At 52.4% G+C, this 14,052-nt stretch overlaps 1 protein-coding gene across 1 annotated transcript; it reads left to right on the forward strand.

Annotated features, from left to right (window-relative positions):
• Nucleotides 1–1,834: 1,834 nt before the first annotated feature.
• Nucleotides 1,835–12,715, forward strand: FGF6 (fibroblast growth factor 6; the record flags this gene model as incomplete). Its single annotated transcript, XM_079714213.1, has 3 exons — nt 1,835–2,180; nt 3,354–3,457; nt 12,539–12,715. 3 exons carry the CDS (start codon nt 1,835–1,837, stop codon nt 12,713–12,715), a joined length of 627 nt encoding a protein of 208 aa, XP_079570339.1.
• Between the last annotated feature and the right edge of the window lie 1,337 nt (nt 12,716–14,052).

Consider the following 14,052-nt stretch of genomic DNA (forward strand, 5'->3'; position numbering starts at 1 on the left):
CCAAAGTGAACATGGGTAAGAGAGTGTCTCTGCCGCTCTTTCATGCAAGAAAATGTAAATGTATGAAATCTAGCTGGAAATTCAACATGGTGGTTCTTTTTTTGACAGTTTTGCCTTTGGATTATTCAAGACCCTCCTACTTTGCAGAGAGATGCTTTCTTTTTAATTATGGGGGGTTTTTTTTACTAGTTTTCTAACGAAGGCCTACCTATGCCCACAGGGTGCCAGTCTTTCCTTGTTGTGGGAAAGATGGTGCTGGTGATGATAAAGCTGGGTGTGAGGTAATGCAGGTGACAGGGAGGGGAAAGGTGGTAGGGAAGCTAGGGGCCCAATGGTGAGGGCTATGCTAAGCAGAGGTTTGTATATTCCCTCCCCAACTCCCCACATTTTAGCAGCTGAAGGTAATGACAGAAGTCCCCTGGGCTTCAAGGGATCTGGGCAAAACTGACATGCAAGGCTTGGTGGAAATCCTAACCAAGACATCAATCCAATGGACAAGGCAGAGGAGCAGAAGGCAGGTAGACTCCACAGACTGGAGGCCAGGACCCAGGCCAGGGCAGGAGCTTGGAATCATAGGGGAGGGAGTGGGGTCTCAGGGCAGGCCCTGAGCAGTGTGCCTCATCCTAGGAGCTTCCCCAGGCTGCCCACAGACTCCAGCATGGGTGCGTTGGGGAAGCATCCTGTGCTACTGAAATAATTCCGTGAGTACCCTTGGCATGTAATGAGCTCAGTAGACTCCGTGCAAATCTAACTTCTACATCAGACCATCATGCAGAGGTTAAAATCACAGGCTTTGGACTCAGGCCGACTTTATACGTTCTGGCTTTGCCACTTACTAACTATGGTTACTCAGCACCTAAGCTCAGTCACTTAAGCTCTCCCAACCTCAGCCTCCTCATCTGTAAAATGGGAATGAATGACATCAGTCAGATGCCAAGGGTGAGCCCCGATAGGAAGATGGCCAGTGGCCATGGCAAGGGCCAGATGCAACTTCCACCCTGTTGGCTGGGTGAATTCCATGACCGGGACGGAGAGCAGAAGACCGACCCTAGCCTTGCCTCCCTCCACGATCCTCAGGACCCTTGGATACCGCACCCCCATCTCTGTCCTCTCTTGCTAAAGGGGTTCAGCCTTTCAGCATCCCCCCAGGCTCTATGGCCCTCAACCATGAGCTCTTTCCATGAATAGGGTAACTCGTGTGCCCCGGTCATTGCCTGCCACCAAGACTGCCCCATCCCTGTCTTTACCCTTTGCCCTCTAAATAAGGAAGCCAGCACTGCCAGGCCAAGAATTTCTGCCCAATTTGGGTCTTGGGTGGCCTCTGGCCTCCCTCTTCCCCGGGGCCCCTGGCCAACTCCTCCCTCCCCTCAGAGATGCTCCCTGCTCACTTCATTCCTGCTTCATAGTTGGAATGACAGTGGCTCCCAGCATCCCTGGGTGCTGGGGGTCTGGGGAGGCCGCCAGGCCCAGGAGCAGGTTAGTGTTACAGCCCTGGATAAGTGAGCCAGGCCAGCTGACGTCAGGGTGATGAAGGGCGCGGGGCGGGCCAGGCTGCTGAACTATAAAGATAGGTCAAATCAAGCAGAATCAACTCGGGTCGGAGTGAGCGGGCCAGCTAGACCGCGTCCCCAAGCCATGGTCCGTACCGGCCGCGGCTCAGCCTGGGTCCCTCCGCTCCAGACCCGAGTGCCCAAGGCAGGCTTTTGTTTCATGTCAGCAGCCTTCAACTGCCTTCCAAAAATAAGCCCCTGCCGCCATGCGGAGGGGAGGAAAACAAGAAGGGCGGTATTTTTAGGGCCATTAATTCTGACCACGTGCCTGAGAGGCAAGGTGGATGGCCCTGGGACAGAGGCAGCTCATCACTATGTCCCCGGGAGCAGGACGTCTGCAGGGCACGCTACGGGCTCTCATCTTCCTCGGCGTCCTCGTGGGCATGGTGGTGCCCTCTCCCGCGGGCTCCCGCGCCAACAGCACGCTGCTGGCTTCGAGGGGCTGGGGCACCCTGCTGTCCAGGTCTCGGGCTGGGCTGGCTGGAGAGATTGCTGGCGTGAACTGGGAAAGCGGCTATTTGGTGGGGATCAAGCGGCAGCGGAGGCTCTACTGCAACGTGGGCATCGGCTTCCACCTCCAGGTGCCCCCCGACGGCCGGATCAGCGGCACCCACGAGGAGAACCCCTACAGTGAGTGCCAGTTGCAGCCAGTTGGGAAGCTGGGGGCTGGGGCTCCAACAGGGATAAAGGATGGAGGGGCCTCGCTCTGGTGCCTGGAGTCCTGTTTTGAAGGGGGAAAGGTTATTCTTAGGGACGCCCATAAGCTTAGCCACAGCCCCTGACTCACTTTGACCCTGCCTCGGTGCAGGCTTAAATGCGCTGAGGTCCGAGCATCCTGGTGTCTTCTGCCATCACCCCACAGAGCCCCTGAGGCACTAATTCCTTCAGCATTACGGGCCCAGCCATGGCCTTGTAGGACCACAGGGAACCCCCAGCCTGGGGGAGCCATGAAACAAGGGTGGGGAGAACCGGTGAAGATGCTTGGACCAAATTAGACACATGCTGCTTTTTATTTAGCTTTTCTCTTGGAGAGGAAAGGCAAGTCGTCTGCAAAATTCCCAGCTGAAGCACATCCTTCTTTTTATTTCAACTTGCCCCCTCTGTCCTACAAGTTGATGGGTTGCTGCCTAGATGGGCTCTCCCCAGGAGGGGATAGGGCTGCAGGATCCAGTGTTTGCAAGATTTTTTTTTGTTTGCAAGATTAGATGGGCTAGGGCTTCCCTGGTGGCGCAGTGGTTGAGAGTCTGCCTGCCGATGCAGGGGACATGGGTTCGTACCCCGGTCCGGGAAGATCCCACATGCCGCGGAGCGGCTGGGCCCGTGAGCCATGGCCACTGAGCCTGCGCGGCCGGAGCCTGTGCTCCACAACGGGAGAGGCCACAGCAGTGAGAGGCCCGCGTACCGCAAAAAAAAAAAAAAAAAAAAGATTAGATGGGCTATTTGTTGAAACACGAGGAGTATACATTGTTAACAAAGCTAATCAGAATTCACTTCCTTTACCCACGTCAAGGATGTGGTGTGATTAAGCCCAGATTCAAAGCTAACTTTAGGTAGATGCCTAAGTGGCCACTGTGAACTCTAACTCTGACGCCAGAACTTTCCCTGCAGAACTGGATTTTTAGCAGGACTGGCCGAGCCTGGCAGCCGATTCCTAAAGTGAGATCAAGGATAGAGGTGATGGAGGGTCTGACTTTCTAGAAGCAGGGGGATGGGCCTAGATGCCCTTGGAGGGTCACCTTTAGGTTGACGTCCTGCTCTGATTTGCACAAGCCTGGGGTAATGCAGCTCCCGTTTCTTTGTCAGGCCTGCTGGAGATTTCCACAGTGGAGCGAGGCGTGGTGAGTCTCTTTGGGGTGAAAAGTGCCCTCTTCGTTGCCATGAACAGTAAAGGAAGATTATACACCACGGTGAGTTCATCAGGCCAGGGGAAGCTTCAGGCTGCACGAGGCCTGAAGATTACGCAATTGAAGAAAATAATGCAAAATCTTGAAGAGGGGCGTGAATATTTATCTAGAATGGGTCGGGAGGTTGCTGTGGAAAGCGCTGGTGCGAGTGAAGGGCTTATAGCTTCTAAGCTGCACGGTGAATCAGCCTGTGCGCTGGACCATGTTTTCCCTGATCTCACCCACCAGAGCCTTGTAAGGAGACAGAAACCGTAGCTCAGAGGGCTCCTGGGTCCGAGGGAAACCCACGTTCTGGCATAAAGCTGTTGTCCAGGCTTACGGTCAGGTCCTGAGCAGGAGAGGCCCAGAGGAACAGGCCTGTCTTTCAGCCTGGGCACGCTGTTCCCATGGCTCACCCTCCGAGGCCCCCAGCCTGGAGCACAGCAAGAGGAGAAGAAACGAAGCTCTTTTCCTCGCCTTCATCAGTGCGTGGACATTTTACTTTAAGGCTTTAAGTCCTCTGGTCTCTGATCCCAAGAGCTGGAGAAGCATCCTCCCCTAGGGGATATAAGACTCTCTTGGCTGGCCCCAGATCCCACCCCCTGCCTTCTCCCCATCACAGATCATCCCTGGGGGGGGAGTCAAGGCTAGCACTTTGGCTAACCTCACCAACTTCCATATTTACCAAAATCTCTGATCTCTCTGACCCCCTCATTCCTGGGTCTCTCAGCCCATGATTTGGCATATTCCAAAATATGGGCTGGGAAAGCACCCCTGTGAAGGCAAAGAAACTGGGTGTTCTTTCGACAGAAATAAGAAGGTTAGAAAGGAAGACCTCTGAGCCATGGTCAAGGAATAGCAGAGTGGCTATCTACGGGGAGGGTGTGGGGGCTGTTCTACCTTTGCACGGGGACAGACAGGGTCCGAATGTGAACAGGGGGGGTCTGGGATCGGTGCTGGGGTCTGGGGAGGCTGTCCCAACAGACCAGGGCTGTGAAATACCCAAACGGGGTGCTCCACTGGCCTCAGCCTGTGATCTGCAGTGCTAGCACCTCTCCATTTGGGTTCGTTTACGTGGAGACAAGACGTGCGTTAGAATCAGTGGGCCTCTGAAGACAAGCGCTGGAGGGTAGGCAGGCTGGAGCTGGATCTAGGGTCCTAGTCTGTACCACCAAAGGCTCTCCTCCTGCTGACCTACAAGCATCACCTGCCGAGCCCGGAGGCAGGTTTGCACACAGCCCCGATTCACCTGAGACCTGGGAGAGCCAGGGTCCCATCTGCAAAGTGAGGATAAAGGTCAGATGCACCTCTGGGGGTGCTGGAAGATAGTGCTCAGAAAACATCCTCAGGGAGCCTGACAAACAGTAGGTGCTCAATACAGGGGAGTCATTTATATTGTCTAAACACTGCCATAGGCTCTGCACCCCTCTTTCCTAGAGGTCGGTCTTGTGGGAGGACCATTGGCATCCACATCACCTTGGTAACTTGTTACATGTCCAGATTTCTGGGGGCCTTCCTCAGAGATGCTTAGTCAGTAGGGCTGGAATGGGGGTCTGCAAATCAGTTTGTTTTTATTGTTTAAGTTTCCCAGGTATTTCTGAGGTGCAGGCAGGCTAGGGACCACCAGGCTACCTGGCCTTCCGAGGGCAAGGAATCCTCCCTGCCCCGGGGTTACACTAGCGCTGAGGGCTGCTGGGAGATGAAACAGCCATGCGACTGGGATGCTCAGACGCCCTTTCCACCGCTCTCTGCGTATGTGATGCAGAGGACGAAGCAGCTGGAACCGAGGAGGCCCTGGTGGAGCAAGTGCCGGCTCTGTGTGGTGGGTGGCCCCAAAGAGCCCCTTCCCTGCAGCCCGTGTACAGCCTGGAATCCCACTCGTTGCAGAGCCAGGAACGGAGGCTGTTGGCTCTGGGATTCTACACAAGGTGAATCTTTTGGAAGGAAGCACAAATTACACCAACCCTTATCTCTGCCACCGTCATTAACAAGCTATTTAGTATTTTTTTCTCCTTATCCCGAAAGAAATTGAACTGTGAGCTGGGGAAAGGGTGCAAAGAGAAGGCCAATGCATCCACTTCCCACTCGAAACCTGGGGTCCCCGTAGGACAAGCAGGGAGGCTGGGAACAGGGGACCTCACAGCGAGAGTGCTGCGGGTGGATAGAACATTCAAGGAGCACGAGGAAGGGGGCAACTCTGAAGTGTGGGCTGACCCCTGATGTCGGTGACGCCCCTGACCCCTCACTCCTGGGCAGATGACTTCAAAGGGGGTCCGCAGGGCTCACTAAAGGAGAGGAGTCCCGGAAAACGGGGGCTTCCGTAGGAGAAGCCCCGCCCACGGTCTACACCCCAATCTCCCCCCCACCCACCCACACACACCCCCAGGAGCATCTGGCCCAAAGGCACCTTCTTGGAGGGGGAGATTGCCCTCCCTGGAGCCCCGAGCCCAGGCACCAGGTGCTCCTGGACCACCTATCCACTCCCTGCTACGCCCCCCAGGGGCCATTATCACAGTCTAAAAAAACTATTGCCCGCTGATCCAAAGAGCTGGGAAGACTCCCACTGGGTGATGATTTCATTCACACTATTTCCCTTTAAGTTCCAAGAGCTGCCTCCCCTCCCTGTGGCTCAGCTGTTATGGCTCCTCAGTGGGGTCTCTCCTGGGGGGAGGGGACCCATGCTTGGGGGGATGGAAGGGGGAGCAGGGGCAAGGTAGGAAAATGAGAGCCAGAAAACCCACCTAGGTGGCCTCCCGCAGGTCTCAGCCCTTGGAAAGAGGGGTGCAGAGCCTGTGGCAGTGTTTCGACAGTATAAGTAGCTCCACTGTATTGAGCACCTACTGTTTGTCAGACACCCTGGGGACGCTTTCTGAGCACACTATCCCCCAGCACCCCTGGGAGGTGCATCCGACCTTTATCCTCACTTTTCAGATGTGACCGTGGGTCTCCGGGGTCTCAGGTGAATCAGGGCTGTGTGCAAACCTGCTTCCAGGTTTAGCAGGTGATGCCCGTAGGCCGGCAGCAGAAGCGTACCTGGTGTGCAGACAAGGACCCGGTTTCCAGCTCCTGCCCGCCCAGCCTCCAGCTACTGTCTTACTTCGGGCAAAGTCTCTGACCCTCTCTGGGACCAGACCTCTCTCTGCTCTCTCTGATGTGGACCGAGGCAGGAATCAGGGAGTTCCAGTCTCCTTGATCTTTTTAAAATTAAAAAAAAAAAATCAAAGATCTCCACCTGACAGTGGTTCTATGAGAATCCCTGTGCTTTAGAATCAGTTATGCTTCTGAGTGATCTTGGTTTTACTGATTATAACTGTGTCTCCATCCTTTTCATCAATAGTACTATGACAACTGGCAAAGCACAGCATTTGTTTCATCCACAGAGGCCGTTGACTGCTACCTAGGACGTTACAATTGGGGAGGGGAGGACCAAGTCTTTCCCTCGCTCAGTTAGCTGCACCCCTCCCCTAGAGGAGAACGGATTCCTGAGGGGATGAGGCAAAGGGTCCCTGGTGTTAGACTATGTGGAAGGGCTGGGAGATGGGACCCCTGAGCAGGGAGGGGCTGGTGCTACAGCGAGGGGCCCGGGGGACCCTGCAGACGGTCTCACAAACAGCTTTGTCTGCAGCCTGCCTGCTACCCAGAGCGATACAGGAATGAGAAGCATGATAGGCCTGGTGGAGACATCTTCAAACACTTCTAAATTGCCGGTGCAATTGTGTGTTAGGAACGGGGATTAGAACAGACAGATGTCTTCAGAGCCGGGAGATGTTATTTCTCCATTTCCGCTAAGGACCAAAATGTAGCAGTCAGGGACTGCAGGAGGAAAGGGTCTTAGGACAAGGAGTTTTCTGGTTTTTTCTCACCACCCGCCTCCTTATCCATCCCCACCCCTCCCCAGCTCCCATGCACACACACACAGCCAGGAGTAACGGGGGCAAGTGGCCCAGGGCAGGCCTAGAAGGAAGAACTTTAAAGATAAAAAGACACTTTCATTAGTCCGGGTGACCTACTGACCAAAGACGAGATGGGATGGATGTCTGGTCCACCGCAGACTCTAAGGGGCATTTCCGCCAGAGGTAACTCAGGCCGAGAGACACCCCTGTGTGTACCCCCCTGCAAAACGCCCTTCTCCACTGCGAGAGCTAAATGCTTTAGAGTTTGGGTCCCCATAAGCCTGATTAGACCTATGTGGAATTTAAGACATTGTCACGCTGGGGCTTGGGACCCGGCAGGCCCAGGCAATGTGATCTGGGGGAATTATTTTCATTTGTTCAAGTAATAATATACGGTAGCTGCTTTTATTAATGTGTCGTTCACTTGGCTTTTCTCAGCAGAGCTCAGGAGCCAACATTCCTGAGTCATGAGACTCAGCGCAGGGGCACGAATGGAGAGATGAATCGAGGGGCTGGTCCTGATGCCAGCTCGAGCATCCGTGTGGGCAGTGGAGCATCGGGCTGCAGGGAGCAGTTCAGGGCCATGGTCTTGGCCTTGCCCCCAGCCGCATGGCCACCTGAATACCAAGGATGGGGTGGAGAGGGGTGCAGGGAGGAGCGGGCAAGGACGAGGTAGAGAGGCTTCCAAAGCAAACTTCACCCGTTTCTCCTTTCTCACTTTAGATGGACACAGAATTCGGGGGAAGGCTAGGCACGTGAGGTAGGCTAGGGGAAAGAAACAGAGGTCAGCAACTTTTTGAAAATTTGGGGTTGGGGGTTGAATAATCAAAATCTGATGATCAGAGAACGAAGCACAGTGCATATGCAACCACTGTCTTGCACATTTAAACAAATGTGTTTTAGGAGACCCAGACCTTAGCAAAGGCTGGATTCTTCAACTGGACACATTCTAGATCAGAGGATCGGGGCAAATGCCCTGAGTTCCTGGCCCCAATCGCTCAATTCCTCCCCCTCCCCACCACCGCTCCCCCCAGGTCCTCCACCCCAAGATCTGCATTCCTCTCTAGAGTTTGCAAACCACACGCGAAACCTCTCCCTTGACCACCATCCAGATCAGAAGTGAAGTCTCCTGGAAACTGGTGGGCAGGGTGCTTTCCAGGGTCATAAACAGTTAGAACAGAGGGGAGAGCAGGGAGTGGACGGGGGGAGGGACAGGACCTGGGAGAGAGAACGGGCCAGTCTCTGATGCAAAGGTTCTCTCACTCCATTTTCTGGCCCATCTTCTATCCTGAATTCCCTTCCCATTTTCAATAATCTATTAACATGACGAGGTAATACATGGACGTGGTTTAAGGGGGAAAATGTGCAGAAGAATATACCACAGAAATGAAGTCTCACTCTCACTGTTGTCTTGAAGCCACTCAGACCCTCCCCAGAGCAGCCACTGTTGCCAGGCCCTGTGTACCTACCATCCCAGGAAGTCCCAATGTCCCTGTGCATGTTCTCACACTGGCATCATTTTTTAAAAGCACGCAAACTGGAGCAAACTATCCTCACAATTTGAATCTTGCTTCTTCACTGAACAATATGCCTTGGAGAGCATTTCAAATCAGTGCAGAAGGAGGTTCTATTTTTTATGGCTGAGAGTGTTCCATTGGGTGGCTCTCCCATCACTGAGCTAACCACTGCCCTCCTGATGGACACTTAGGTTGTTTTTGGTCTCTCACTATTACAAATGATGCTGCGGTACATGACTTTTGTACATGAGTGGGAGTGAACCAGTAAGATAAATTCCTAGAAGTGGAATTACTATCCAAAGCTGTAGTTATTATTTTATTCTAATAAATATTGTAAAATTTCTCTTTAGAGAGGTTATAACAATATACACACCAACAGACAACAAATGAGAATTCCTAGTCCCCATGCCCTCATCAATGAAAGCCTATTGTCAAACAGTGTTCTTTTTGCAACCTGACAATTAAAAATGTGATCACACAGTTATGGTTTATGTTTCTCTGTTAGGCACATGTTCTTGCGTTTAAATGCTTTTTGTATTTCCTTTTCTGTGAAATGTCTGTTCATAAACGTCCATTTTTCAGTGAGTTCAGGGTTCTGGATATAGTAGCAAAATTCAATCTATTGCAAAATATATTACAAAATATAATGCATTGTAAATATTTTTTATCCGGTTTGCTATTTATATTTTTATTTTGTTTAAGGTGATTATTTTTTTCCAAGCAGAAGTCTAATTTATTCATCTTGGTTTTTTAAATGCCTTCTAGTTTTTTGTGTTCTACTTAGAAAGATCTTTCTGACTTATTTTAAGGTTCTTTTCTCTTTCTCTCTCTTATTTATTTATTTATTTATTTACTTACTTACTTACTTACTTATTGCTGTGCCCACGCGTCTTTTGGTTTCTCAGTTTCCCCACCAGAGACTGAACCCAGGCCTCGGCAATGAAAGCCTGGAATCCTAACCACTAGGCCACCAGGGAACTTCCCTTAAGGTTCTCTTTTTAACATTTAAATCTTTGTTCCTTTTGGAATTTATTTTAGTGTTAGGAATAAAATCATACATCAAACTTTATTATTATTACTATTATTATGATGATTATTAAAGATAGCATCCGGTTCTTCCAACACCACGTTTTAGCCAGTGATTGGAAATGCCACTTGTATTTTATATTCATTTCAGATCCACCTTTATTTTATGTTCATGTTTGGATTTACTTCTGGACTGTATTTTGTTAGTTGATCCACACCAGACTATTAATCCATGTAACATTATTTCTACTCAACTTTTACCATTGATCCCAACTTTATTTTTCCCTTGTGCTGTTGCTCCAGAGTTTTGCCCATCAACAGCCTTAGGTCCTGTGGCTACCCCGACCCCCCATGTCCAGAGAGGCCCCAGGGGTGTGGGGCCGGAGCCCAGTCAGCTCTGTGCCCTCCTCCCCCATGCTCACCTCTTACTGCCACTCAGGCAGTAAATGCAGGACTTAGAAGCTAAATTGTTCTGCGACCCACAGCAAGTTTTACAGGAATGATGATTCCGGGTAAGACAAAGATTTTTAGTGCTTTTAATTTAAACTAATTCATGAATCAATTGGAGAAGCATCATTATGGCAATACAAATTATTTTTTATTTTACTGTGTGCCAGGCATTATACCAAGGACTCTCCATGCATTATTTCAATGAATGCTCCCTCCAGTGCTAGGACGGAATTATTCTCACTGTTCCCATTTTACAGATGAGGAAGCTGAGGCTTAGGAGGTAAAATCATTTGCCAAGTTCACACAGCTATGTAAGAGGTGAATCGTCACATGCTCTTTGCCTATTTTGAGGAGTTTTTGTTTTCCTACTTTGGGACATTCCTTTCTTCATTCTACACGTGTTTTTGAGCACCCATAACAAGGGAGATGAAAACCTGTGAAAACGGAACTTCCTGGCATGGTCTTCAGAAGCCAGTTGATGTGGCTGGTGGAAGCTCGCAGGGTCATCTCAAGCAAATGAACATCACAGGAAGGTACTCTGTACACAGTGACCCAGGGGCGTGAGAGGGAACGGGGGGATGCGTTCATTCAGCTGGGGCAGAAGGGACCGGCGGCTGGTACCCGACGTGTTTCCTAAACAACGCCGCCTGTCCCTTGCCAGCTCTCGCTGCATCAAAGAGAAGCCACCCCTGCAGGGGCATCCATGGGTGGCTGTGCCGTTCCAATTAGAGCATCATTCGTTCAGCATCATGTGCTCCACAGGACACAGTCCTTGTCTCAGGGAGCCAGGAGTCCCCTGGGATGGTGCATTGTTTTCCGTGCTGCTGGACTGGTCCACTCGGAGCCCTGAAGAGCTGGCTCATCATCCTCCGTTCATAACAGGAAGAGGCTCTCGTCCACCCTACGGCTGACAAGGCCAGGTGCTCAAAGTATGATTCCTTTTAAGAAGGTCAGGCGATACCCCTAGCACAGCCGCTTAGCCGCTGAGTGGGTTTTTTATAGCCGATGGCCTCAGTCGGCAGGAAGCAGTCGGGTGTTATGCTCAGCTCTGTCTCTGTTTCGTTCTACATTTCTTTAATGACTAGATCCCAGGCCGCCTGGCTCCCAGGGAGCGACCCCCATCGGAAGCCCAGAAACCCCTCCAGCCAGGGGCAGTGAGCCGGGTGGGCTTGGGAGGCAGTGGCTCTCTTTTCTAGGAATAAAGGAAGACTTGGGTGATTTATTGGGGATGAACTTGTTGATGTGTGACAGGAAGCCTGGCCCTCGTTTTCTGAACAGGTGGTCCTCACGCGACACGCTCTGGAGAAGGTGATTCACCACCGGCCCCCGACTCCTTGGCACTGCTGGTCACAGAGGGAAGCAGGTTCTTCTCCCCATAAAAGTTACTGCTTCTCGCCATCTCTGTCCCTGCCGTTCCCTGGCGACCTGTGGATGCCTAGGAGGCACTGGGCATATTGCTCAGTGAAGAAGCGAGATTCAAATTGTGTGGATAGTTTGCTCCAGTTTGTGTGCTTTTAAAAAATGATGCCAGTGCCCCCCTCTTCTGGGCTCAAAGTCCAAACCCAGAATGGGCCCCTTTAGAGGGCAGCAAACTTGGACCTTAAACTGGGAAAGACAGGGTGAGGGAACACAAGTGGAGAGACCGTTACCATATTAAACAGATGTGCTGGGAAGGACTTAGAAAGCCATCCATCTCGCCCTCCACTCACCACACCCCCCCGCCAATGCTCCGCAACCATGTGGGTGCAGAAAAGGGAATCAGGCTGGGAGGGGAGGCGCCTGCCCCAAGGTCACACAACTAGAGCCACCAAGCAAAGCCCAGCTCTCTATCCTGCTGCACTAGGCCCTCTAGCAGTGGACTTGAGAAAACAGCTTCTTTTATCCTTCCCTGGTCCTTCCTCTGAATAAATCATCATCCCTGTTCTTGGTAGAAAGTGTCCGGGATTGGCAGTCGGGAGAACCCCCAGCCCCTATGTGACACAGGCTGTCCACCCACATCTTCGGGCCTGGGCTTCCTCATCATGACGGAGGGAAGGGGAGGGAGGACCCTGAGAGCTCTGAAGGCTCCCCTGTCCTCAGCTTTCATGTTTCTGCTCACCCAGGATGGCCCAGAGCTCCTGGAGGCTGTCTGACATGGGAAAGCGAGGGGCCCACGGCAGACGTGCCTGCTGGGCCTCATTTGTCACTGATGCTCTGCCGTTTGTCCATTTCTTTCACAGCCCAGCTTCCAAGAGGAGTGCAAATTCAGAGAGACCCTCCTGCCCAACAATTACAACGCCTATGAGTCAGACCTGTACCGAGGCACCTACATCGCGCTGAGCAAATACGGACGGGTAAAGCGGGGCAGCAGGGTGTCCCCAGTCATGACCGTCACTCACTTCCTCCCCAGGATATAAGGACCCTGAAGGAAGGCTCACAGGTGGAAAGCAGCGTCTTTTCTGTTGGAATTTTGCACAAGTGAACAATTCCCTCCTCCTTCCATGCCCCCCTATTCGGGCTCCTTTTGTGCTTGGGGGTAGCTGAGTCGGTTCCCTTGGCCACCGGACCCCACGACATGTGACCCACCCAAGTGAGGGGTTGCAGCCGGCATCCTAGAATGGCAATGGATCCCATGCTGTGACCTCATCTGAGGAAAGACGGTCCAGAGACACTTGGGGGACGGGACCTTGGACACAGGAAAAAGCAGGGAGGAAGCATGTGTGTGTGCTGATGTACATCTATACATCTTGGTATATATCGTCAGAACCAAGGCATCTCGGCACAGCAGGGTTCTTCCTCCCGGGGTCATCGCTTCAGGAATCTGCCTGCAGGAATGTCACCTGTCAACCCAGCAGGATTTACACGTGCTCCCATTCTGCCTCTTTGCAATCACCTTTCCATTCAGAGGCCACTGACAGCGTGGGTTGCCTGGAGGTGGGGGCAGCAGCTGTCCTCTAAGTGCAGGAAGGGCAGGGTGACAGGCAGTAAGATTTAGCTGCTGACCAGAAAGCGTGGGCAGGTACTCCGGGCATCCTGCGTGTGAGGGCTCTGGGGACACTGGGACACATTGTCAGGGAGGCTGGGGGAGAAGCGATCCCCCTCTTGGAGGAAAGGGTAGAGCAGCATCTCTGGCAGCGGGGGGAAACCTGCTCGAAGCAGCGGGAGAGACTGAGTGTTCTAGGGAGAGCCTTTCTGCCTGGAAGTCAGTGCTGCGCGTAGCTCGAGAACAAGCTGGGGCCAGGCTGCCTGCCCATAACCTTTCCTCACGTTGAACCGGGTCTTATTTTAACCTCAGATGACAGGGATCCTAATAATGGCAACCTCTTTGGCGAGAGGTGAGGGGGTACAGAATAGGCCACGGAGGAAGTAGAGAGGCTTTGGACTACAGATGCTAATTCCCCTCCGGCAACGTCCAGGAAACTCACCCAAGTTCTCATCCGATACTCTCACTTCCTTCTCGGGCGTCCTCTGCCACACGCGCTGGTGCCTGGATGCCGCGGAATCGGGCATCGTGACCTCCGGAGTTCGCCCCCTCTGACCCCCCTACAGTAGGAGAGGAGTGATAATCCCGTGAAACGGAGCAACCAAGCTGAAGCAGCTCCTTGCCGTACGATGCCTCCTTGCCTCCTGTCCTTTGAGAGTATTTAAAGAAGAGGTGCCCCAAGCGACTATAAATGTTGTCCTCCTGGAGCCTTCAGATTCCTGAGCCACTGGAACGTTCCTAAACCTGAAACCAGAGAGACCCATATCAGAG

Source organism: Hyperoodon ampullatus (genome assembly GCF_949752795.1).
Source record: "Hyperoodon ampullatus genome assembly, chromosome: 11".
NCBI lineage: Eukaryota > Metazoa > Chordata > Mammalia > Artiodactyla > Ziphiidae > Hyperoodon > Hyperoodon ampullatus.